The following is a 25,841-nucleotide window of genomic DNA, read 5'->3' as shown; positions in this document are numbered from 1 at the left end:
ACAGGGTCCCTGCTCCAGGATGTGCAGCCCCTGGGGTCATGAGGCAGCACATCCCTCACTGTGGGACACCGTGGAGCAGCACATCCCTCACTGTGAGATTTTGGGCAACACAGCCCTTGCTGTGGGATTTGGGGCAGTACATCCCTCCCTGTGGGATTTTGGGAAGCACAGCCCTTGCTGGGGGACGTGGAGCAGCACATCTCTTGCCACGAGACCATAGGGCAGGATGGCCCCCACTATGGGATTTTGGGCAACATGGGCCATGGGGTGGCACATCCCTTGCCATGGGATTTTGGGCACCACAGCCCTCTCTGTGGGGGCATGGGGCAGCACAGCCCTCACTGTGGGATTTTGGGCAGCACATCTCTCTCCTTTGGACCATGGAGCAGCACATCCCTCGCTGTGGGATTTTGGGCAGCACAGCCCTCACTGTGGGGCCATGAGGCAGCACCTCCCTTACCAAGGGACCATAGGGCAACACATCCCTTGCTGTAGGATTTTGGGCAGCACACCCCTTGCCATGGGACCATAGGGCAGCACAGCTCTCACTGTGGGATTTTGGGCAGCACAGCCCTCGCTGTGGGATTTTGGGCAGCACACCCCTTGCCATGGGAGCACAGGGCAGCACAGCTCTCGCCGCAGCGCCGCGGCACCGGAGCTGCAGCAGCTCAGCCTCTCCCCACCGCGCAGCCTCTGCAGCCCACCGGGGCTTCCGCCGCTCCCGCCGAGCGCTTTAAATAATGAATATACCGAGGTCGGAGACAGACACAACACAGCCCTGCCCCGGAGCATCACCCCCCATCGGCCCCGCCGTGCCCGGGGCTGCGGGGACACGTGGGACTCCCGTGTCCCCTGAGGGTGGGGACACCCCCTGGGTGGGGGGATTTAAGGATGGGAGATGATGCTAAATGATGCAAAATATCTGTGATCCCACCCAAAAAAAACCCCCACAGCCAGGATTGTGTAACCTTAGGACCGGGGTACGCCCATCCTGCTCTGCACCCCCTTTTAGGAGCAATTCTCCCCCCATGGAGCAATTCCAATCAGGAGGGGGACCCCAGGATCCTCCCCAGCCGCACCCCATTTTTGCATTGCACCGGCAGGACCTCGCTGTCGCGGTGTCCCCACTCTTTGGGGGAGCTTAGGGTTGGGAGGGGCAGCTTCCACCTCCTTTTGGGGAGCCCCCGCAGCTGCCGGCGAAGGGCGGTTCGTGCGGTTGAGGAGCAGGTCGTGCATCCCGGCGTCTGGAGAGGCGGGAGGTGTTTCCCGGTGGCGTAGGAATTTGCTGTTTGCGCCTGTGTTGCAGGAGGTTGGGGGAAGGAAGCGGGGGGCGGGGGGGGGGGGGGGAAGCCGGCAGTTGTTATTATTTAATTTTATTTTCCTGCCTCCATCCAGGAATCTCTGCAATGTGCCGGCTGCTCGCGGGGAGGTTGGGGTGGCCGTGAGTCACTGCTGCCGCTGGAACGTGACTCAGTCCTGCTGCTCTCCCGGCAGGACATGACCAGACTGCCAAAACCCGGGAGAAGCCCCAGATCGAACGCCTGCCCGCGCCGGTGGGCGAGGACACGCGAAATCCCCCCCCGAGAGCTCAGCCCCCCGCTTCCCACAGGGATGGGAGCCCCTCACCGTGGGGCAGAGCTCAGGCTGGGGGGCAGAATGGGCTCCTTTTTTTTTTAATTATTTATTTATTTATTTATTTTATTCTATTTTTCCTCAGCCAGGAAAATCCTCTCCACCCACTCTGTCTCACCCATCCGTGGGGCGCCATGGATCTGTGGGGATCTCCCAGGAGTTTTGCTTCCCCATCTTCCAGGCCCTATGGGTGAGCAGGGAAAGCTCCTGGCGCTGTTCCTGCCCCAGTTCCCGTGCCTCAGTTTCCCCATCCGGTGGGGAGTGGAGATTTCCCTGTCGGGGACTGGAACAGGGGTTACTTCAGGTGGTGCTTTGAGGTCACTGAATAGCAGCTGCGGGGGGTTATTATTAATATTAATTAATAGCTCAGGTGGTGGGGAGGGATGGGGGGGACTGAAGCAGCCCTGAGTCACAGGGCAGGAGCAGGGGGTGGCCCAGCCCTGTCCTGAGCCCCAACACTCGCTGCACCCCAGGGCTGGGACAGCCAAGGGCTGCCCCACTCATCTCACCTGGGGCTGGATGAGCAGGGGTATGAGCCCTGCTCATCCTCATGCTCCTGCTCCGTGTGGAAATGGGCTCCTGGAGCAGGAGAGCAGGGGAGGCGGCCACGGGGCAGCGCTGAGCACTGGGATGGTTGTGACACCTCAGGCCTCCACGGCCACAGCTGCCTCTGTCAGCCGTGATTGAAAGCCAAGCCGGGCTGGCAGGCCCTCTCTGTGATCTTGTTAATTAAGAAATACATTTAATTAGCAGCACCCCAGCTGTGACTCAGCTAATCATCATGATCGAAGCAAGAGCTGGACTCCAGCGCCGGAGCACGGAACCACCAAACCCCCTCACCTGCCATGAGCCCCTGGCTCTGCTGGGGGACCCCATTGCCCACCAGGCACATCCCAGTGCCCCCCTGGGGTTTGGGGCTGAGTTTCCCCCTGGGCTGGAGGCAGGTTGGAGCTGAGACTGTCCCCGTGCAGCACCTCACACGCATAGGGTGTCATCCCCACCCAGGGCAATTATCCATTGCCACACTGCGAATAATCATATTAATAACCCATTTACCAGGCTATAAATAGCCTTGATAATAACACCCTGGGTTTTCCAGGAACGGATTGTCAAAAATGTGGGGAAAGCCATTCCCTGTCGCCCGGGCTGCAGATGGGGAAACTGAGGCAGGGCTGGTTTCGGGCACGACTCTCGCCTGCTGCACTGAGCCGTCTGCCAGGCAGCTGTGGAATTTGCTCCCGAATAAACTGTCATGTAAATGAGCCCTTATGTATATTTATGGGCGCCGTCCTGCCAGCTGGAATCTAATAGGGGAGAAAATAAACTGGGAAACTGCCTGGTACAGGAGGGCGGCGCTTCACACATCGTCCCCACGCCCTGCTGGCACTGCTGGAGGGGTGTGTCTGTCTGTCCCTTGTCCCCAGGGTGTCTGTCTCTGATGCTGGGCATCCAGCCCTGCACCCCCGAGGTGCCCAGCTCTGGTCATGGATGCCCAGCCCTGGTCCTGGGTACCCACCCCTACACTCTGGGGTGCTCAGGCCTGGCTCTGGGCACTCAGCTCTGCACCCTTTGGTCCCCAGCCCTGTTTTCTGGATGCCCAGATTCCCATATGCCCATATCCTGGGGTGTCTGGAAGCAGACACTGGGTGCTCTGCATCTGCTGCAGGCTGCTGTGGGCTTTGGGGTATGGGAAATGGGAGGGGTGTTGCTGGCACTGGGTGAAACTCTGTCACATTTGGTGTCCCTGTGCTTGGTGGGGGGCTGGCACAAGGGGTCCCTCACTGCTCAGCAGGGCCTACGTGGCACCTTTGTGCCCAGAAGTCGTGGTGGGTGCCCCTTCCTCGCTGTGCCAGTGACACACACATGTGGTGTGTGCACGTGTGCGCACGTATGAGCACGTGGCAGCGCCACACGGTGCTGCAGAGCACCTACCCCTCCTTCAGCAGGGCCGGTGGCAGCCCCCATAGCAGGGCATGGAGCTGGAGCTGGAGCCGTGCGTCCAGGGAGGGCCCTGGCCCGGATTTCCTGCAGCCCCCGGCGCGGCGCTGGGAGGGGGAGCGGGCGCGGCAGTGGCAGAGCGAGGCCGATTAGGGATGCAGACAGCGCTGCTCTCTAATGTCTCCCTGTCTCGAGCAGACAGCACAGCCTGCACAGCCCCTCTGCCGCAGCCACCCCTCAGCACCTCGCTCCTCGGTGCCCACCCCATCCCAGGGTGCAGCCCCCATCCCGGGGTACAGCTCCAATCCCAGGGTACAGCTCCAATCCCAGGGTACAGCCCCAATCCCAGGGTACAACCCCCATCCCAGGATACAGCCTCCATCCCAGAGTGCAGCCCCAATCCCAGGGTACAGCCCAAATCCCAGAGTGGAGCCCCCATCCCAGGATACAGCCTCCATCCCAGAATGCAGCCCCAATCCCAGGGTACAGCCCCCATCCTGGGGTACAGCCCCAATCCCAGGTACAGCCCCAATCCCAGGGTACAGCCCTCGTCCCAGAGTGCAGCCCCAATCCTGAGGTACAACCCCATCCCAGGGTACAACCCCCATCCCGGGGTACAGCCCCAATCCCAGAGTGCAGCCCCCATCCCAGGGTACAGCCCCCATCCCAAGGTACAGCCCCCATCCCATGGTGCAGCCCCAATCCCAGGGTACAACCCCCATCCTGGGGTACAGCCCCAATCCCAGGGTACATCTGCAGTCCCAGGGTGTAGTCCCCATCCCAGGGTACAGCCTTCATCTGGCTTTTTGGAGCGCAGAGGCAACGGGTGTCACATGAATGTGGGTCCCTTGGATCCCAACAAGCCATGAAGGGATGTGACAGCACCAAGGCCAGGCGTGACCCCACAGCCATCCTGGAGGGGTGTTCCTCCCTGGAAAGGGTTTTTGGAGCAGGGATGCTGGCAGGGCTTCGTGCTGCGGCACCTCTGCCTCCCTCCCTTCCTCCTGCTGCTCCCGAGTGCTCGCCGCCACGATTCCCTGCAGAGGGCTAAAAATATCCCCGGGAGCTGCCGCCGCACACCGGCACTTGGAGCTGGTTATAAATAACCCGGGGGGAAGCTCACACTGGCCCTTCCCGGCTGCTGAGGGAGGAGGTCGGAGCCCCTCGTCCCCGCCGAGCCGCTGGAGGGGTGGATGGACACGTGGAGACATGAGGGGAAACAGGGACGGAGCAGCCTCTGCCCCTCGGCTGCCCGGGGAAACTGAGGCACAGGTGGGGCTCTGCTGGGGGAAAAGGGGAGGAGAGGGACCCGTTTGCCTGCAATGCTCGAGGGGGAGAGGGGATCGGCCCCGTGCTGATGGCAGGGCTGGGGGGGGACACACAAACCCTTGTGCTTGTGTCACTCTGAGTCACATCCCTCTGCATCAGACCCATCCCTTTGCAGCAGCTCCATCCCCTGCAGCAGAACCAGCTGCCCACATCTGATCCATCCCTCTGCACTGGATCTGTCCCTTTGCCCCAGCTTCATCCTTCTGCGGTGGCTCCTTTGCTTTGCACCAGATCCGTCCTGCTGCCATGGATCCATCCTGCTGCCATGGATCCATCCTGCTGCTGTGGATCCATCCTGCTGCCATGGATCCGTCCTGCTGCCATGGATCCATCCTGCTGCTGTGGATCCATCCTGCTGCCATGGATCCATCCTGCTGCTGTGGATCCATCCCTCTCCATTGGATCCAGCCCTGGACCCAAACTCTTTCCACACACCCTCCTCGGGGTGGGGAACGAGCTCTGGGGTCCAGCTTAGGGAATGTGCCTCCTTCCCTCCCACCCCTCCATCCCACGGGACCCGTTCCTGCCTCTCATCCATGCACTGAGCTGCAGCAGTTCTCATGCCCGTGTACCTCGGGCAGCCCCACATTGTGCCTGGCTTCCTCTGAGGCCATGGGGAACAGGGTACAGGAGGGGGGTCCCATGCAGGAGCAGGGTCCCAGTTCAGTCCCATCACCCTGTTGGGGCTGAGCATCCCAGGGGAGCCCCTTCCCGCCCCTTCCCTCCCTCCTCGCTCCCATTCCCGCCACGTCCCAGCCCACCCCGGCGGAGCTGCCAAAGCACAGGGCAAACGGGGACAAGCCGGGAGGAGAGAGAGAGAGAGAGAGTGATTTTTGTGAGCGTTTATTTCCCTCCATCAAAATCCACCAGCCGGAGAGAGCGGCGGGAGGGGGAGGATGGGGAAACCCATCGCGTTTCGCGGGCGGTGCTGCCGCCCCCCGCTCCAGCGCTGTGTTTATTCCCCCTCCCTGTACCACATTTCATGTCGGCCCCGTAGCGAAGCTGAGTAATAAATATCAGCTGCTGGTAAGCGGTGAATCACCGCCCGCTCCCGGCGCTGACACATCACCACCGCGGCACACGGCGTTTCTGTCCCCAGCCCTGCCCCCGCCGCCACCCTGCCGGCTCCGCGGGCAGTGAAGCCCCCACCGTCCCCGCCTCCACACCACAGCCAGGCCACCGGGCACTTTCGGCCACGGCACGAACACATTTGGCCATATTCCCCTGGCTCCCACCTCAGCCAGTGCCGGGAATCAGCTCCAAAAACCATCTTTTCTGGGGAAGGCACCCGCTAGGTAGTAACATTTCACCATCTGACGGGAGGCTGTGGGAGCCGTGGGGATGCTCCTGCCCTCTGGATGCTGGGGGTGGCCCCGTGCCAGATCCCATGGTCAGTCACTCCATCCCTGCATTGTTCCCAGTGTTCCTAACTGGTTCCAGTGGGCTCATCCAACTCTGGGGCAGATGTCACATTTTCCAGCGCCATTGCCCCCCCACACAAACACCCCTGACACCCACCAGCTCTGGGTCCTGCCACCTCCCTGCTGCCTGCACCCATCCTGCACCCTTTGGCCCTGGCCAGCAAGCCCCCGTGGGATGGAGGGGGACCCCCCCCAGATGTGGTTTCCCTCCCTGCCAGGTCATTGTGTCCCCAGTTGAAGAGCCAAAGTGACACATCTGTAAAGCACAACCTCTGGCAGGATGCCCTGGGCTTGGGGAGCACCTCCTGCCAGCCCCCCAGCACTGAATCCCCTCCACACAGCTCCCCAGGGACACCAAACCCATGCCAGACCCCAAACACAGCCTGAAACCCACTGCTGCAAAGGGACCAGCACATCTGGGAGGCACATCTGGAGCCAAGCATCCCCCCAGCTCAGTGTCACACTGGCGAGTGACACAGCCCATCCCAAGTGCCACCAAGGAAGCCGTGTGGTCCTGGGGAGCTGGAGTTCAAAGTCCCCCCAAGCGGCTGATCCCCTCCACAAGTTACAGAAGGTCCTTGGACCTCGTGAGCAGCTGGTGTGAAGCTGTAATTACCTTAATTAGCTCTGGGATTGCATTCCCTCCCCGTGCTAATTTCGTTTCTACAGTAACCAGCCCAAGAGGTGTGCGTGCGCTCCGAGCGAGACGGAAACAGGAGCCTCAGCAGCCAAATCAGGCACCCCGAAACCAGCCCGAAACCAGGGGCCACCCCCAAATCCCCACGCCCCAGGGGCTCAGCCAGCCCTGTGCTCCCTGTGCAGAGGTTCACAAGGGTCCTCATTGTTTCCCACCATCTCAACAGGGTCATTTGTTGTTGGGAGCATCCATCCGTCTCTGGGGGAAGGGACTGGTTTGGGGGAGCGGGACCGGAGGCTGATGGTCCCCAAATGCACCAGTGGATTTAGGACGAGCAGAATCTGGGCTCATTCCTCACTGCTGGTATTTGCTGTAACCCAAGATGCCCCTGATGTAAGAGCCATTTGGGAGGAAACCATAAAAGCTTCAGGAAATGGGTATTAATTCACCTCGTGGCAATAAAAGGGAAGGAGGGCTCCCGGGCAGCGCGGCCACCTCAGGGGAGTGAAGGTGAGTGGGGCTGGGATCACAACCCTGGGCAACAGCCAGGCAATCTTGGAGTTCACCCCCCCATAATTGGGAATTAACCCCCCCCTGGGTGTTTTTGGATGGAAAGGGGGCGGCTGCAAGGTGGGAGCACCGAGGTCTCGCCCGGGTGAATCATCGCCGGCCCCTGGAGCCGAGCATTTGTTTGGAGCTGGAGCGTGACTTGGGGAGATTTTCTCACCCTGGAAATTTGGAGCAGGTCCAGCTCTTCCCTTGCAAACACCAAACTCTCCTCTGACTGCATCCCTCTCTGATGTCAACCAGCCTTGGGATGGAGAGGGCAACTCTCCAGCATGGGCAGAGCCCAAGGGAGAGTGAGGATGTGGGACCCCTTCCACCCTGTGCAAGGGCACGGACCGGGTGATTCTGCTGCCGTGCTGCTCCAGTCCCTGCACCACAACCATCACTGCAGCGAGCATCACCCTGCCGTGAAAAATGTCCCTGGGCCATGCAGGATCCATCCTGCTGCTTGTGGAGGGAGCAGGGTGATGCTTTGGGGAGCCCCAGCGGGATGCACAAGGTGTGCCCTCCCCTCCACTGTGCCAGGAGCCCTGGGCTCACCGCCTGTGGGGCTATAAATAGTGATGGAAAGCAGGTTGCAACTCCATGGAGGATTTGACAGCCCAAAAAGCCAGCGGGGCCTGGGGAGGGGGCCTGGATGGATGAGGAGCAAGGCCCACACTCCTACCCCATTTCAGGCATCCCAGGGCAGTGTTTTCCGGGATGGATTTCTCCCTGGTGTCAGGCAGCAGCAGCAGCAGCAGCAGGACGGGCGGCGGAGGCGAATTTCGCTGAGTGGTTGTTTTTTAAAAATAACTTTGCCTTTGTCAGCAGGTCAGGGTTGCTCCAGATTGAATAATCACAGCCGCCCAGCCCTCCCCTGCTCCCGGGCGCTCGCTGGCAGCCCCAGCCCGGGATGCGTCGGGCGGATGCTGGACCACATCTCCTTCTCCAGCATCACTGTCCCCAGGGGTTGAACATCTCATGGGCGACACCACCCTGCATCCCCCACCCTGCTTCCCACTAAAGTTGCTGCTGGTGGGGACACCCTGAGCTCACATCCCCGGGGCTGGAGGGGTAACGGGGGGAGCTGCAGGAGGAGTCAGAGTGCACGGGGCCGGAGCCATCGGGCGGTTGCCAAAACGGCTGAGTCACGCAGTAATTACGCCTTAAATGTGAGCACGTTCGTGCAGGGATGAAAGATGCTCACATGAGCGGAGGCAGGGAGCTCGCCCGCTCTCCCCCCCGCCGAAGGGAAGGAACGGATCCAGCCGCCTTTTGTTGGGAGCAGGGAACGTGACCCAGCTCTGGATGGACAGGAGGGAGCGCGGGGGTGGTGCGGGAAACCTGGGGCAGAACAGAGAAGCAGCAGGGGAAGCAAACCCTGATGGCAAAGAGTGGTGCCTTTGGGTGAACTGCAGCAAAGCCAGTGATGCTTGGACCGGGGATGGCAAGGCAAGGGGATGCCTGCATGGCACAGTTCGAGGGCTGGGCTGGCTTCCAGGAGGGAGAAGTTTGGAAAGATGTGAAGCAATTCGGCAGCACCGGCCTCGCTGGGCACCTACAGCATCGGGAGGGGGAACAGAGCACATGGGAAGGATGCTGTGCTACCTGGGACTGCATCATACCCAAGGGGTGCTCTGGGAAAGGGGGAGGGGGGAATGAAACCCCACCAGACACATCCCCTGTCCTCTCCCAGGTGGGATGAGGACAAAGGGATGGGCCACTTGCAGAGGCCAAACTGCCTCTGGACACCCAAGAGCTCTCCAGAGAGCCCCTGTTCCCCATCCCAGTCTCTCTTTGGGGTAGCTTGGGGACCAGTGCTGGTATTGCACAGACAAACTTTGGTCTGGAGAGGGAGTGGGTGCAAGTGCAAGAGCCACAGGTGCCTTATTGCTGCCTACAAACACTGCAGGGCCACGGTGGGCAGGGAGACGCCTGCTTGGCTGGGACTCCATCAGCAGGACATGGGAGAGCAGACACTGAGAAGGGGTTCAGCCTGCCAGGAGCTGCTGTTTGGGGTCCCCTGGGCCCTTTCCCCCCCCAGCAGAGTGGTGGCACGCTCAGCATCCTCTCGCAGACGTCCTCAGGCGCCCTTTGCCGAGCTGGCGGGGACACAAGGTCTCCCCGTCGCGCCGCTGTCACCGGAGCGAGTGCCAACAGCGAGGGCAGATCTTGCAGAGAAATCCTCAGCCTTGTTCAGGTCTGATTTACACCCCGGAGACGCCGCCGCGCTCGGCGGAGCCGGCGCTGATTGATGGCAGCGCGACAGCCTCACACCCCGCGCCATCTGCACCCGCAGCCCCGGCCACCCGCCCTCCTGCAGCCCCATCTGCCCCCCGTGGCATCGCCCCACGGAGCCCTTCCCACCACACCACCACCAGGATGGAGGGATGATGCTCCCCAGCACCCTGAGGCACCCTTGGCTGCCTCCACCCCCGTCGGACTGCGGTGGGACTGTGCATCCCGGTGCAATCCCTGCATCACCAGGGTCCACCACCCCTCTCGCTGTGTTGCCTGGTGGGTGCCAGCTCTGCCAGAGGCTGATCCAGGGGCAGGGATCTTTCCACATACCCGTGGCTCATCTGCAGTCGCTCCCTCCCTCATCGCAAAACGCCTCCCTGATCCCTTCCCGCTAAAATCAAACCCATTTGGGTTTGGGATCAACACTGGGGATGGGGTGGCTTTGGCCTCCCACTCTCCTCCTCAGCCCTCCAGGCCATTTCAGAGGTGAGAAAGGAAATCGAAGCTTTGGTTTTCCTCCGTTTTTCTTTTTTTTTTTTTCCCACTAATAAAGGGAGCAATTTGGGATTGTGCTGCTGGCGGCGCGCCGGCGCTCTCCGGGCTGATGGGGGGAAACGGGGAGGGGGGATATAAAAGGTTTCATGCGGTGAGCCGGGCACTCAGGGAAGAGGCTGAAAGGGGGTGGTGAGTGCTTTGTATTTCATGCTTGAAGGCACTGAGGCTTTTACCAGCCTTCCCTCGATGATTTAAGACAAGCTCTGCAGTTCAGGAGGGGATCAGAGCCACGTCTGGCAGCTCGGCGGGACCCCCCAGGTGTGCCCAGGGTTTGCTTGGTCCTGGATCAGAAATGCCCCATATGGGCAGGGACCAGCTGGGGGGTTTGTGGGGCAACTACAGAGTCATTTGAGGGGCATCTCCAGGTCACGAGCCTGGTTTAGGCATCTGCCCTGGGATGTGCTTTATGGGAGCAATGGTGAGCTCTGGTCCCTGCTGGCCACCCCTGCCCCTACCTGCTCAGCACCTCATCTGCAGCAAGAGGGGTCTCATCCATCTCTACCCACAGAGCTTATCCCTTCTCAGAGGGTTATTTACTGTCGGAGTGTTAATCCTATAGAAGAGGGTGGACACAGCCTGTGGGGTCCTCTCACACCCCCAGATCCTCCTGAGCTGAGACCTCAAGAGGCAGAGCCCCCCAAAAGCAGGTTATTGCCCCCCCCAGGCTGTGCAGATGGGCAGGGGGTGTTTGCAGCCAACTGCTCCCTGGCACAGGGGTCTGGGGGGATCAGCCACATCCCTCTGACCCATTTGCTCCGGAGCACAGGGTGCAGCCCATGTTTTGGGGAGCACTGGGGCCCAATCTCAGGCTTCAGCCACAGGAGCAGCACATTTGGGACTGAGGTTTTTCCTGTTCTCCCAGCCCAGCACCGTGGGCTCCATCGGGTGGGTCAATGCCCTGGGACCTGGCCCCCCAAGTGCACCCCAGGGCAGGAACATCTCCTCTGGATCCCCTGTTCTCCACCCTCCATCCCAGCCACCTCCATCCCTGCAGGTCCCACAACCCTGTCCCATCCCATCTCCCCAACTGACCTAGATCCAGCCCAATCCCCCTCTTTCCATCTCCCCCACAGTCTATATAAGCTCTGAGCAGCCCCAGCTGATTTTCTCCTCTCTGGGCTTTGGGCTTTTTTCTCTTTTCTCCCCTTTTTTCTCTTTTTTCCCCTTTTTTCTCTTTAACTCTGCCTGTGGATGCTTGTCTGCTGTGCCAAGGCTCTTCTGCTCATCCTGGGCTGGGAATGTGGATGGGAAACAGGCTGGAAGGATGAAGGATGCTGCATGGTTGGGTCAGACCATGGCAAATAAATGGTGTGAGCAGCAGCAGGATCTCCTGCCTTGGTGATGTCCTGGCTGGGTGATGTCAGGGGGTGGGAGAGAAAAGGGGCTGCAGGTTTGTCTGCAGCTGAGGGGGGAACTGGAAAGGAGAAGTGAGGGTGTGAGGGATGGTTGTGCAGGGCTGAGGTTTGCTGGGGAATGGAGGGGAAGAGTGAGCTCCAAACCCAGGCTTAGGGGTGACGGTGGCCAAGGATGGGGCTGCAGCAAGGATACAGGTGGGAGCCTGAGGGTGCAGGGGAAGCATCAAGGGAGCACCTGGGTTTGGGATGCACCTGGATGGGGAATGAGGAAAGCTCAGCATCATGGGGAAAGCCCCTTGGGAGCCCCCTCAGCACTGCTGGCTCCTGGCAGGCTGGAACACGGGGGCTTCAGTGCACCCCAGCTTTGGGTGCCGTGCCTGGGGTGACACCAGCCGAGGAAGGAACCCCACTTGGTACAGTCATGCCAAGGGCTTTATTGAGGAAATCCCAGGAGAATTGAATGTCAGGCTGCTCCTGACAAGTGGGAGAGCCCTGGGTGGTCCCCTACCCCTCAGACCCCTGGGTGGCTCTGCAGGGTGGGGACACAGGGACTCCTCTCCGGGTGGGAATGGGGCCTGGCCAGGGCACAGGCAGAGCTGATAACCCCTGGCTGCCCTTCCCGAGCAGAGGGAGCTGCAGATAAAAGCTCCACAGGCAGAGCAGGGCTCAGCTCCAGGCCTGGCTTGGGCTGATACTGTCCCTGAAGGGCGACCTCTCCCTTGGGCTTGGCTCAGCCCCACAGACCAGCCAACTACCCCTCTTTACCCCAAATTCCCCCCGATAAGCAGCTTGTATCGCTCTGATTGACCCGGGTGATACCCCAGGCGTGCCCTTCCCTGCTCCTCTTCGGGTCTGACCACACTTTTGGGGGAAAAAAATTCTCGTTTATTATAAAACCTGCAGCCATGCCCAGATCCGCCTGCAAACCCCCGCGAAACCCTCCGGCATCGCAGGTCAGGAGGAGCTGGAGGGGGGGAAGCAGCTGCTTTGGGGATTATTAATGAGCAGCGAGTGATGGGAAAGGCGAGGATCAATTGAAACAAAGGAGTTCAATGGTAAAAAGAAACGTTTGCGGAGTAATGGGAGTCCATTTCTCCAGCCGACTGTCGGAAACGCATCCTGTTAAACATCCATCAATTATCCCAGCTTGCAAATGCATTAGAGTAATGAGGAATTATCCATCAAATACACTTAAAGCCAGTGCCCCCCTCTGCCAGCCGCCTTGCAAAGAGCCACTTCAGGAAGGGAAAATAGCCTGAAGGTGGGTGGAAACCCAGAGGGGGGGGTGGCAGTGAGGAGGCTTCAGGGCTGCATCCTCTGGAGTCTGGTCCAGTTCAGAAGATGCTTTCCCAGCTCCCTGGGCAACTCCTGGGATTGCTGCCTCCTTCAGTACCCATGTTGCTTCAGAGAGCCGTGGTGACACTGGCTGGTGCCCCCCATGGGCAGCCCAGGTACCTGGTCCATGCCTCAGTTTCCCCATCCTGCCCGTAGCACTGCCTGGGGTCACCCATGGGTGCTGCTCGTGACCCCATCACCTCTTACCAGGAAGAGAAGTAGTGGTGAGCCTGGTGTGTGGTCTGGTAACTAAATTCCCAGGAATCTGCCACCACCTCCCCCTGCATCACCCACACCCCCCATGGCCCCGTATGGCCCTGGGGTTGGCAGAAGGAGCATTTGGAGGGTAAAGGGCCTTGCAGCCCCTTGGGATGCCGGTCCCTGGGCAGGGCTGGATGCAACCAGCAAAAAATAACAGGACCTGGCAGGGAGGATCCTACTCTGCCATCCACAGGAAGGGGTTCCTGGAGCCCCCATTGCCCTCGTGGGGTCTGAGGGGCTGCAGGTCCAGTCCCTGTGCGTGTTGGGATGAGGGTTTGGAAAGCGGCAGGAGCGCTGCAGGATCTGAGCACGCAGGAACATGAGGGATGTGACTTGGGACAAGAGGGTCTGGGATTGGTGGTCCTGGGTAACCTAAAAGGGTTTGATCCCTTCAGTGCTGGATTCAGGGCTGATCCAGGAATTTTCCATCCCAGGTGATGCAACCTCGCGGCAACCCCTGAGCCAAGGTTTCGGTGTCGTGGTGTGAGGGGACACGTCCTCTCCCCAGGGACAGGGCTGGATTTACCAGGGCGTTCCCCCGGCAGCAGGATTTGGGGAGTCAGGGCTGCTCTGTGGTGTTTAGGTGTGGATTCTCTGATGTCTGGTGCTGTGGTTGTGGGCACGCTCCTGCCTCTCCCTCCGTGTAGGGGGAGGACTGAGGAGCAACAGTCGGAGTTTCTCCTGTCTGTGCCCCTGCCTGGTTCTTCCTGACTCTGCAGGCACAGCTCAGGTTGGGGTTGGAAGTGGCCAGCAGGTTCAAAAGTCCCTGGGAGGAGGCAAGAGGGCAACCAGAACATCGCAGCCTGCATTTCCGACAGCTCCTGGTCTTTCCAAGGGTTCATATCTCCATCTCCCAAACCCCTCTGGCAGCCCTGTCCAGGCCCAGCAGTACCAGCCTGGGCAGGATACCAGAGCATCCCTCAGTCCATGGCAAGCTGAGCCTTCCTGGCAGAGCGCTGGGTCTGATAACAGTGACTGCCATTAGGTGTCACAAGAGCATCAGGTCTTTGCTCCTCCTAAGAAGATGAGCAGTGGCATGAGACAGGAGGGATGGGATGGTGAAGTGGCCCTAGGGCTGGGTGGCACCTTGGAGCCCCAGGCAGGGAAGATGCAGTCCCCTCCCAGAAGCAGAAGTTCATGTCCCTCATGGTGCCACTGTCATCCCTGGAGGTCACCATCCTCCTGCCCTGGCTGTCCCTTTCCCTGTCACCTCCTGAGTTTCCTGCCCTGGCACTGGGGACAGGCAGGAGGTGGCACCAGGTTCCTGCTGTCCCACACTTGTCCCTTCAGTAACCTGCTGTGTTTTATTGTGCAGAAGCAAAGGCAGCAGCTGCTCTTGGGGAAGCGGCTGGTGCTGGTGCCTCACTCATCATCACAGCTCCCTCCTGCAGCCAGTGTCCTCCCAGTATCCTCCCAGTGCCCAGGAGAAGCCCAGGGCTGAGTTGCTCCCAGTTCAGGATGTATCCAGCTGTGGAGGCTGTGAGGGCACAGCTGGGCAAGCCCTGGATGCTCATTTACAGAGGGATGGATGCTCTGGGGTTTGTGCCCTCCTGGGATTCCCAGGAGGCCCAATGCCACCTCCCACTGCCCCACACCAGGGGCAGGTGCTGTGCTCAGATAATCTTCCAGGAATTTGCAATTCTTCCCCCAAATGCCACGTCCCTCTTTAATTTTGCAACATGACCTAAAACAAAGCAACGTCCCTGATAAGGCACCACTGGGAAAAGCCTTTCTATCCTCTGCAATGCCGGGCACGAAGCTGCGGTGAGCTGATAAAGCCTAAACACCGACTTCCCTAGGGGAAGGACCAGAGCAGGAGCCGCCTCCGGGAGCATCTCTCCCCCTTCTCTACCGCTGGCTGGAGGTGGCCGAGCGGGAGAGCCCCGAGCGCTGGGCTGGGACGGCTTCCCGGCCCCGGGTGACCTCCCAGCATCACGTCATCCCTTCCCTCTCGGAGAGGCTGAGTTCATGTCTGGCCTCCCCGGAGCTGGGGACTGCTCCTGGCCTGCCTGTCCCGTCCCGTGCCCAGACACCGGGGTGATGCCACCGCCGCAACGCCAGTAACTCAGCTGGGTCCACGCCCTGGGTGGGCACTGCATGTCCCCTGGGGGCCTCTGGGGGATGTGACGGGGTGTCCCGGGGCGCTGCGCACCCCAAAACCCGGGCTGCAGGACTCGCAGGCTCCGGTCACCAGCGGCACGGGAGGCTCGGCGAGGGGCTGGCGGCGTGGGGATGCTTTCCCGGTGACTCACAGCATTCCTCGCAGGTCAGCGGCGGCCGGAGGACACCCCGACAGCCCTCGCCGCCCCTGGCCTCTGCCTGAACTTCGCTGGCAAAGCAACTCCCCCCGCGCCACACGCCGGGGGTCCTCGGCCCCGCAGCTGCACAGGGCAGGGGGAGGCAGAGGGGTCCCACCAGGTGGCCCCGGGTGAGGATGGGGACAGGGGACAGAGGGCTCGTGTGAGTATTCACGCTGGCAAACTGACCTCTCCGTGGCCTGGGTGTTTCCTCTTCCAGTTCTGCAGAACCCCGAAGAGGAACAGGCTTCCCACAAACACCTCCAGTGCAGCCCCAATTCCGAGCACCCCCCAAGCTCTGCCCACCCCTGTGCCTCAGTTTCCCCTTGTTGGGGAGAGGTGCTGACCCCTTTGACGCACAGAGAGAGCAGAGAGAGTTCCCATTGCTTCTCCTCTCCCCCCAGCTCCTTTTGGGAACATTCCAGCCCATTCACTGCTTGGATTTCCCCTTCTCCCCCAAACATTTCCCTTTATCTTTTCAACCTGAGCCCTTTGAATCCACTCCCGGGGAGTGGCACCTCGGGGTGCTCCCCCCAGCAAAACCCTGCATCTCACTGCATCCCACCACCCGCAGCCATCCTGCTCTGTTGCCATCCATGTTCCATGTCACAAGGGGGTCAGTTCTCTTTGCTGCTGCCAGAACCCCTTCCCAGCCGGGAGCGGGAATGGGACCGGGAGCAGGGCAGGATGAGTGCGGAGGAGCAGAGCCGGTGGCAGCGAGGTGGCCCCGCAGCACGTGAGCCCCCGCCGTGGCCGTGGCCGTGTCCTGCCGGCTGCCCGGTGCTCAGCACACAGGAATGCCGTGAGTTTGCAAAGTGGTTTCAGCGAGACGTTATCTAATGGAGGAGGAGGAGGAGGGTGGATTAAGCCAAACCCACAGCTCCGGCTTTCAATTAGACCAAGCGAATTTACGGCTTCTCCTGACACAGTAAACACGCCCTTGATGGGGTCCCGACCTGGCATTTCCCCTCCGTGCCCTGGCAGGCAAAGGGAGCAGCATCCTGTGGGTGCTGGTCCTGTGGCAGCGAGGAACCCCCTGGCTCTGCATTATTCATCACCACACAAAGGACAGGGAAATGTGGGTGATGCCGTGGTGGGCACTGTGCCCTGAATCTGTCCCACCACAGGGACCTACCTAGGCTGCAGGGATGGGGAAGTGATGGGGGCAGAGATGGAAAGCTGGGAAAAGAAACAGCCCTGCAGCATCCACTGGATGGGAGAGATGCAGCCCCAGGGCTCTGGGTAACGCAGCAGCACCCTGGGATGGAGGGTGCTGTGGTCCCATGGGTGGGTGATGCTCAGTGGCCTTTCCCCAGAGCTCCCCTCCATGTCCCTGCATCAATCCTGCCATCCCTATGCCTCAGTTTCCCCCTGGGAGCAGGGAAGGGTGCCAGCTTTCTGGGTGTGGTGGCAGAAGGGTGAGCTGGGCAAGCTGGATGAGCCAAGAGAGGATCTCGCAACTGGAGCCGGGAGCATCCCAGTGGCACTGCAGACCAGGGCTGGGCTCGAGGTGCACCCACACGTGTGCCAGGGCACGCCTGGCATCTGCTGCCAACAGCCTGGTCCTGCCCAACCACCTCTGCCACCCAAGACAGGGCAGTCAGCAGCAGCCCCTCACCCCTCATCCCGCAGCAAAGAGGTCTGGCAGGGACAGGATGGTGCATCCTGCCCCGCAACCCCAGCACTGCTGGGCATCCAAGGCCCTCTGAGCCCTTTTGGCCACGGAGGTGGAGACCTGGGCATGTGCTGACGAGGGGATGAGGCCGCAGTAGCTGGGTGGGTGGCACAGAGCAGCCTCCCAGCCCCGCCGTGCCATGGCAGCGCCCCGGATGCAGGCACCCGGCCAGGAGCGTGACGGAGGAGCCTGGCAGGGCTGCTGGGGTGACGTCCTGGCACCGCTGCTGACGTCTGACGGAGGGAAAAGCCCTCCCTAGAGCAAATAAGCACCTGGGCTGTGCAAACCCGGCTTGGCGGGCGACTCCAGGCAGGTATCTGGGTCCCATCTGGCCGCTGTTTACCTGCCCGCTGGAATCCACCCTGCAAACTTCCTCCTTGCATGGCCCAGATAAGGCCAAGGAGCCACTGCTTGGCCATGCACTGGCCTGGCAGGGAGGACCCTGGAACAACAGACCCCGAGCTGGGTGTCCTGAGGGGATGGTGATCCCCCGGGGATGCCTTTGCCCCTACACAGGGCAGTGCAGAGTGGGTCCCAGTGGGGTTTTGGGGGATTTGAGCACCCAGCGCCCAGCCCCTGCCAGGTCCCTGAGCCAAGGGCCAAACCCTGTTAGCACCGGCCTGGCTCCGAGCAGACCCTGGAGCTGCAAGCCCAGGGAGCAGGCAGGGCTTGCTGGGTCCCCTTCCAAGAGGGTCAGGCAGGTCATGGCATCCCCATCACTGCCTCAGCTTCCCCTCAGCCAGGCTCTCCTGTCCCTCCCTGACCCGCGGCAGTGGCTGCTGTGGCGTGCAGGGACCTGCCACCACGCAGGGAGGGGACGGTGCTGGGTACGCCTGACTCGGGCAGGACCCTGCCTGCCGTTCCCTGCCGCCCACTTCAAATCCACCGGGATTGCTCAGTCCCTCGCTGCAAACGGGAGCCACTGGCTGCTCTGGCCGAGGCACGGGGGGACCAAGAAGCCCCAAACCCGCTCCTGTCCCATCCTGTACCTTGCCTTGAGGTCCTACATCCACCCCAGAGAACAGGAGCACCAGCGAGTGCACGGCCACAAGTGCGGCCCCACAGTTCAGCACCGCTGCACCCACCAGCCCTTTCCTGGGTGCTGCCAAGGAGGTGAAGGAACCCCCACTTCTCCTCACTCCCCTGCTCCAATTTTTGCAGTGGGGGTTTCCAGCACAGCGCTCACTACTCAGGTGGATGGATGGATGGATGGATGGAGGGATGGATGGATGGATGGATGGATGGGTGGATGGAGGGATGGACAGATGGATGGATGGATGGGTGGATGGGTGGATGGATGGATGGATGGATGGAGAGGGAGGCTGAGGCCTGACACACTTCATTACACCCTGCCACGCTCTCACTCTTCTTGCAGCCGGGGTTTGCGGTGCTCAGGGATGTGTTGCCATCTCTAGAGATGGGGGAAAACTGAGGCAGGGCAGGAAAACCCAGGTGCCCGTGGGGTGATAGAACCTGGGCGGGAAGGCCGGTGACAGAGCAGGGAGCCAACCCAGCCCCGGCCCCGCTCGTGTTGTGAAAGCAGCTGGTTATCAGAGCGGGCGTCACGCTCGGAGCGAGCGGCTTCCAGGAAAGGAAGGAAGTGTGGGGTCACCCAGCCCCGCTGCCGCCCTTTTCCAGCAAACAGCCCAGGCCTGCTGATAATGGGGCTGTGCCATCGGCCACCCAGGAATTCAGGGCCTCTGGCCACACACTCTGCCTGAAATGTGGGATTTTCCCCCGTTTCCTTTCCCAAAAAAACAAGACGCGGTGCCAAAGCTGCCCAGCTCTTGGGTGGGGTATGGAGCAGCATCAGCAGCGCCCCAGTTCCGCCCCAGTGACTCTTACTGGTAGGAACTGGGAGTCACTGGGCTGGGTTTGCTCCTGTGCTGTGCCAAAGGGTGTGGAAAGGTGTTCAGGGATGTGTTTCCTGCTGGGCTGCCCTGGCACGAGGAGGGTAACCCCAGTGCAAGGTTGAACTGGGATGCAAGGTGCAATGGGCAGCTGCTGCTCCTGCACACCCGGTCCTGTCCCAACACCTCCCACCAGACATCATCCCAGAGGCAGCAAACCAGCAGGACACCGGGCAGTCCCACCAAACCAATCCTGGAGCAGCACCGAGGCAGGATCTGACCCCCTGACACCATCCTGCCGTGCAAAGTGGCCCAGGAAGGAGCAGGGACAGGAGCCTGGAGCCTGCTCCTCCCCGATACCGGGAATAATTACGTGATTATGTGATTTGGAAGCAGAGTGCAGATTAATCTCTGATCTTGTTAGTCCCTCTGTTACCATCTGCTTTGTGCAGGCAGGAGAAGCCCTCTCCCCGCAGCACAGACAGGGAAAGGTGACAGGAACCCCTGGAGTCCCACAGGGCAGTGGGTGCTTTAGGAAATGGGTGGATTGGGACCTGATGACATCAGGACAAGCAGATGCCACCCAAGGCACCAGCTGTCACCCACAGCCGCCCGCCCCAGCCCCGATTCCTTGGAAGCCAGACTGGATCCTGGAAGCCAGACTGGATCCGGCTCGGCGTGGGGCAGGGCTGTGCTGGGGCTCCTCCTTTGGCCAACAAGGACAAGTGACAGCGGTGACGACGATGGCCCCGGGGGGCTGCTGGGAGGGAGATGACAGTTCAAACCACAGGGAGAGGTTTATTATAGTCCAGCTGGGATAAAGAGATAGAGAGATAAGACTGAGGGCATGCACGGAGTCTGTGGCAGAGGAGGGGATGGTCCCACATCTCCTGGGCTCCTCAGGGGCTCCCCCATCTCCTCCACTGGAGAGTTTTTTGTCAAGCAGGGAGAGTGAGATCTACCTTTTATTATGCTCTTGCCAAGAGACTTTCTCCTGCCCCAGCAGCCTGGGGCAGGCCCAGCCTTTGCAGTAGGACCAGGTCTCATGGGGATGGGGCAGAATCTCTCCAGGCTGGGGACACCACCCAGCCCGGGTCCTTCCAGCACCCAGAGCTCTCTGGGGTGATGCTGGGACTGTGACTGGTACCCAGGAACCTTTATGTCCCCAACTGGGCTGAGCCACCAGCACTAAGAACTGACACCTGTGTGTCATGGACACTGTGGGGTGTGGGGCTGCCCCTCTGCTCCACCACCCTCAGGTGTGGGGGGGTCCCAGCGACCCGCTGAGCTGCACAAGGGGACAAAGGACAAACCTAATTGCCCATCGCCCATCCCTGGGGCTCACCGCTGTGACCTGTCCCGTGACATCTCCGCACCGTCCACCCCTTGTGGCACTTCAGCCTCCTCCAGCTTGGAAGCAGCATCCGTCCCCGCGGGAGCCTCCCGGGAGCCTCCTCTTTTCCAGCCGCAGACAAAACCCTTCCCCGCTCGCCCCACGCGCTCCCCGGCCGCGTGTCGGCAAAGGCCCGGGAAAAGATGAAAGGGATTTCCCGGCTGACCTCCTCACCCCGCACTATTTGCACCTCCTCTCCCGCACGCAGACAGGCATTTTTCCCATGCTCAGGGGGTCAGCACCTCCTGCACTCCGGGACGGAGCAATGCCAGGAATGTACCTGGGAATAGGCAGGGGTTTGCAGGGTGAAGGGGAAATAGGAGAGCCGAGCACCTTCTTGTCCCCAGTCACCACCAAAATCCTTTTTATAACCTTTAAAAGATGTTTTTCTTGTGCAAATGCTCTGCAGGAAGAAACCTGTTAAGCCAGGGTAGGTGGGGGTCTGGACTCAGCCTGAGCCTCAGGCATAGATTTGTTTTGTGTCCCTCAAGTGGTACCAGCCCTTGGTGCTGGTCACCAGGGCAGATCCTGCGTCCCCAGGCATGGTCAGGGGGCTACCCTGGGCCTGGGGTCTCCCCCAGAGTAGCCAACAGTGCAGGTGCACCCGCTCAGCCTCCTCTAAACAGCACTCGGGCTGATTCCAGCCACATCTTCCCTGGCTCAAAGACCATTTTTTGCCCTTTCATCCCCATTTTGGGGTGGAATAAACCCATTTTTCCCCTTCAGCTCCACAGGGGCTCTGTGGCCCCTCTGTGCCTCAGTTTCCTGAGCTAAATCAGGGAGGACAGCTTGTCCCTAGCACACCCCCCCTGGAAGAGGAGCCCAGTTGCCCACAGCCCACGTGCCAGTGTCTCTGCCATCATCCCAGGGTGGGAAGCCAGGTTGGATCCTGCAGCTTCCCTGGGCCCAGCCTGGGGACTGCCCTTCCACCCTGCAGCAGTCCCTTCCTGGCTGTCCCAACAGAGATGGAGGATAAACTGGAATAACACAGGAGAAATGTTTCCCTTCGCTCCTCCCCACCTTGACCTTGCATCACCCAAAGCAGCAGTAAAGGGGAAACAGAAATGAAGTGATTTTGGGACAAAACCTGGGCCCCACCGCAGGAGGTGGCAGGACAGTGGAGGTGATGCCCACATCTGGGGACTGCTCCCATCACCCAGCAGGGCACAAGCCTCGTGCACCCAGATGGTGTCCCTGCACAGAGCCCTGTGTCTCCGTGTCCCCTCTCCTCTCCTTGAGACCCTTCTCCCTGCCCCTCCTCTGGAGCACCTGGTGGGTGACACAAACCCTCTGGGACAGGCGGATTTTCCTGCCTGTGCACAGGGATGATCTGGGTGTCTGCAACTCACGGGGACAGGATGGGAAACCTCCTGGGGCCACGGGAGGACACAGCAGGGAAGCCAGGCCGGGCACCCCAGGACACGCCACGTGTGCAGGGGACCAGCTGCTGGGACCTTGCTGCTGTCGGGGAGGAAGGAGCTCAGGGGCTGGGGGTGATCTCCCCGCTGTGCTCTCCAGGGAAGGGATGTGGTGACACACGTCCCGGGGTCCCCTCTGTCACCCCAAAGCATCCCGCTTTCCCCTCTTGCTCGATAAGAGGGTTTGCTTGTAAACAGCAGCCGCTGGGTAACACTTCTAATCCCTCTCCTCTTGGCTATTATTCATCCCCAGCTAACCTTAAAGCCTCCCCCTTTTTCTCTGCGAGGCACCCCCAGAGCAGAGGAAATTCCTCAGCCCTGACGTGATGTGAAACACGAGCGGCTCGGCCCCTGCCGCCCCCTTCCCTGCCCCAACCTACCCGGGCCATTTCCCAACCCAGGTTTCCCTGTAGCATCCCAGTCCCCCCTCCCCTTCTCTTTTTTTTTTTTTCTTTTCCCCAACCACCCTTTTCTGCTTTAGACATTGTAACCCGAGAGGCTGGAAATGCAGCTCCTTTCATCTTCCATTTCCCACATCCTGAGAGTCTGGGGAGAAGGAGCCCACCCAGATGATGGAATCCCAAATATGTGGCTCCTTCCACCTCCCCGGCCCCCTCCGCCGCCCCCCGTGAGGCTCCATTCACAAAGCAGATTAGCCATGCTGCCGCCTCCCCGCACACCTCGCCCTCGAAAAGCCCGCGAAAAAGCCACCATACAAAAAAAAAAATCAATTAATAAGAAGAAATCCCAGCGGCGGCTCCTTCTGGGGAGCAGGATGGGTCCCTGCATCTCCTGCCCCACTCGCAGGTCCCATCGCCCTCCCAAGATGGTAGGAATTGGCACCCAAAGGGCCAGGACTGGGTGATGGTTTGGAGGGGTTTTGGGGTGCTCCAGCACTCCAGCCAGGACCTTTCTCCTCCCTGTCCTCGGGTGATTCCAGCCCCGGGATGGGGCGTGTGGTTCCCAAGCTGTCACCGCAGTGTTGGGGTCGCAGCTGGGTCTGGAGGGACCCCAAGGATGAGGAGGGGAGGGGAAGCAGCACCCAGGCAGCACCCAGTGGCTGCACTGCCTCCCAGCATCCATGACCCCAACACACAAGATCCCAGCCCTCCTGTCTCTGCGGGGAGAGCCCAGCACGTCCTCAGTCCCCCTTGGAGCTTCCATGCACTCCAGGATCGGCCGCATCCTGCAGGGATGCCCATCACCTGCACCTCCAGAACGCCAGGGAACACACACATGTTTTATTGCGTTTCCAAAGTCACTGGTGAGACCCCAGGGGGCACATTTTGTGGTCGTAGAGGTGACTTTGAGAGGGTGATGGCACACTGGAGGTGTCCCAACCACGGCTCCCACTGCCTGGCTGAGGACAGCTCCCACCTCCTGGTCGGGGCAGCCCGGGATTGCTCACTGTGTGTAGGTGGGAGCATCCTTGCTTCCCGACTGTCCTCACCCCTCCCTCCTCCAGGTTCTCACTGCCAGGCTAGGACATGCCCTGGGTGGGCAAAGGGCTTAGCCCTCTCTTCAAGGGAGAGTGGGGCATTGCTGGGATGCCTCAAATCCCTTTTTCCAGGCTCTGGCAGGAAGCAGGGGGAGGTGGAGCGGGCCGGGTGCCTGCCTGAGCATCAGGGAGAGGTGAGGACGGCTTCAGGCTTTCCCGGCTTTTCCCTGCTTCGCCCCACGCCCTGGGCCAGCCGGTTCCGCGGGCGACCGAGCCCGAGCCGAGGGAGCCACGGGCGGACTCAGCCAAGGTCACGCAGTGACTCAAAGCTCGCGGTGGAAAACCACAGCCCTCCTGTGTCACGGCGTTAATGGCCCCGCATCCTCCCCTCCCTCCTCCGGCCGGGTCCCCTCCGCCGGGGGATGCTCGTGGGGCTGACACGGGGTTGTGCTCCCGGCTTGGCGTTGACCTTGCTGTTTTGTTTCAGGACATCAGTGGAAACCTGAATTTTAAACCCTCCACCCCGGGGGCTCCAGGGCGGCGAATCGCCCCTCTCTCCCCGCTGGGTATTGCCCTGGCCCTCCCCACCTTCACCTATTTGCTAATTGCGCTGGCGGGGAAGGCGAGGGGGAGGAAATACAAAAAGTAAACTGCGAAAGCAACACTGCAGCTCCAAGGGCCCAGCACAGCAATCAAGCGATAAAGCAGTAATTAAGCCTGATTATCATGCAAGGCAGCCCCGGTTAGACTGGAATGCCGCTGAAGAGCCTGAAAGCTGCCGGGATTGTTTGCAGGGCTCAGAACTGATCTTTTGTGATGTCTGCTGGGAGCTCCTCTCCCCCAGACCCGCCACCGGCTCCATGTGCCACCCCAGGGTCCTTCTTGCCCCCAAGCACGGTCCCGGTTGGGTTTTTCCTCCTTGCAAGCCCTCTGGGCCTCAAACTGCTCCCCGGGGGCTCATGTCAAGAACTGGGTTTGCCCCAGGGGTGGAAAGAGGCAGCCCTGGCCAGGGCAGGACCTGCAGGACATCCCTGTGTCCATGCAAGGGCAAGCTGTGCTTGTGGATGTGGGCTGCTTTCCCGTACCTGCCATCTCTCATCCCAGAGGAAGAGGGTTGGGAAAAGAGGAGATCCTTAGGGAAGAGGGCTGAGTGGGGTAGCAAGCAGGATGGGGTTTGTTTCATGTTTGTTTGAATGTCTGACACATCCCAATGGCCTCATGAGGGCTGGCAGGGGAAAGGTGAGTGCATGGGATGGGCTTGGGGGAAAAGGTGATTCCTAGCCCTGGATTGGGGTCATCTGAGGAACAGGGATGCATCTGGGTGGGTTATTCTGGAAAGAGATGGATATGGCCGGGAAGTGTGGCCTCCTCCCTGCTCCACACGGCCAGGGCATGGAGCAATATCTTCCCATCACCTCCAAGACGGGGTTTTTCCCAATCCAGAGGGGACACAAGCCCTCCGTGCCGGCAGGAAGAGTCGGACACTGACTCAGCCCGCTGGGGAAACGAGCAGTTGGGCAGGTTTACACACGAGGATGACTTTGGCCCCAGATCATCCCGGCTGCAAGACTCACTGCTCCCTGCGATGCTAATGAGCAGGTTTGGGCAGAGCGAGGACAAGGCTGAGCCTCCCGAGGAGTCAGGGACAGGCAGCCCCCGGGAAAGCCCGGCTGCTCCTGGCGAGCTCTGTTTGTCAACAGGTTTCCAGGGCAGCCCCTTCGGTGCCTTTCATCATCCTGGCAAAGAATTTGATAATGAGTTTGGGGCCAGATGCTAAGTCACCTCATCCCACGGGCTGAGCACCGACAGGCAGAACCAGTTGTCCCAAATATGCCCAGGCGTCGGGTGGGAATAAGGCAGGAGAAAGGCAATGCCTGCCCCTCTCCTCCACCCTCAGCTTGCATCACCCCAAATAACAATACATGGAAAAATATTTTAAAAAATAAAAGCATTTTTTTTAAAAAAAGGGATGGAGGCACTGCGTCAGATTCTCCACTTTTCCCTAAATAAAATGTCACTTTCTGTGTAAAGCCCAAGGTGGGTTTTTCAGTTTTCAGCTATCTCAGCCCCTGAAAGAGGATGTGCTGTGTTCTGGGTAAATCTAAAAGAGGCAGTAGTGGTGGTGAGCCCTTCCTGGCTGGAGTGAAGGCTGAGCCACAGCTCTGCACCCCAGTTTAGGGCGTGCATCTTGGTTGTGTTTTATCCCTTTTTTTCAAAATACTACAGTGGCCGGGACCTCACCAGCATTTCCAGTAAACCCCATTCGATTTCGAGCAAATCATCCCACAAGTATGTGTGGGATGCTGGGAACTCCTCGGTCTTGCTCGGGAGCAGGAGCCCAGATGGGCTTCGTCTGGAATAATTCAGCTCCCGGTGGCTGGAGCTCTTTGCTCTAAATGCTAATAGAGTGAGTAATCAGAGATCTCCATCCAGTAAATTATTTATCTTATCTCTGGAACTCGGGGAGGCATCTCAGCCAGCGACTTCTGCGGAAAAAGAAAAAAAAAAGGGGGGGGG

At 60.3% G+C, this 25,841-nt stretch overlaps 1 protein-coding gene across 1 annotated transcript in view; it reads left to right on the top strand.

The window, feature by feature from the left end:
* Window positions 1–13,095: 13,095 nt before the first annotated feature.
* The window catches only part of PIM1 (Pim-1 proto-oncogene, serine/threonine kinase), a 19,857-nt gene continuing 7,111 nt past the window's right edge, over window positions 13,096–25,841 (top strand). Inside the window, exon 1 of the mRNA XM_027697687.1 lies at window positions 13,096–13,108. Coding sequence (XP_027553488.1) covers window positions 13,096–13,108 — 13 coding nt within the window. The remainder of the gene's footprint in view (window positions 13,109–25,841) is intronic.

This window comes from Neopelma chrysocephalum, unplaced genomic scaffold (genome assembly GCF_003984885.1).
Source record: "Neopelma chrysocephalum unplaced genomic scaffold, ASM398488v2 Primary Assembly neopelma1_122, whole genome shotgun sequence".
Lineage (NCBI taxonomy): Eukaryota > Metazoa > Chordata > Aves > Passeriformes > Pipridae > Neopelma > Neopelma chrysocephalum.
Note: the sequence above shows the minus strand (reverse complement) of the source record. Positions and strands in the feature narration are given on the sequence as shown.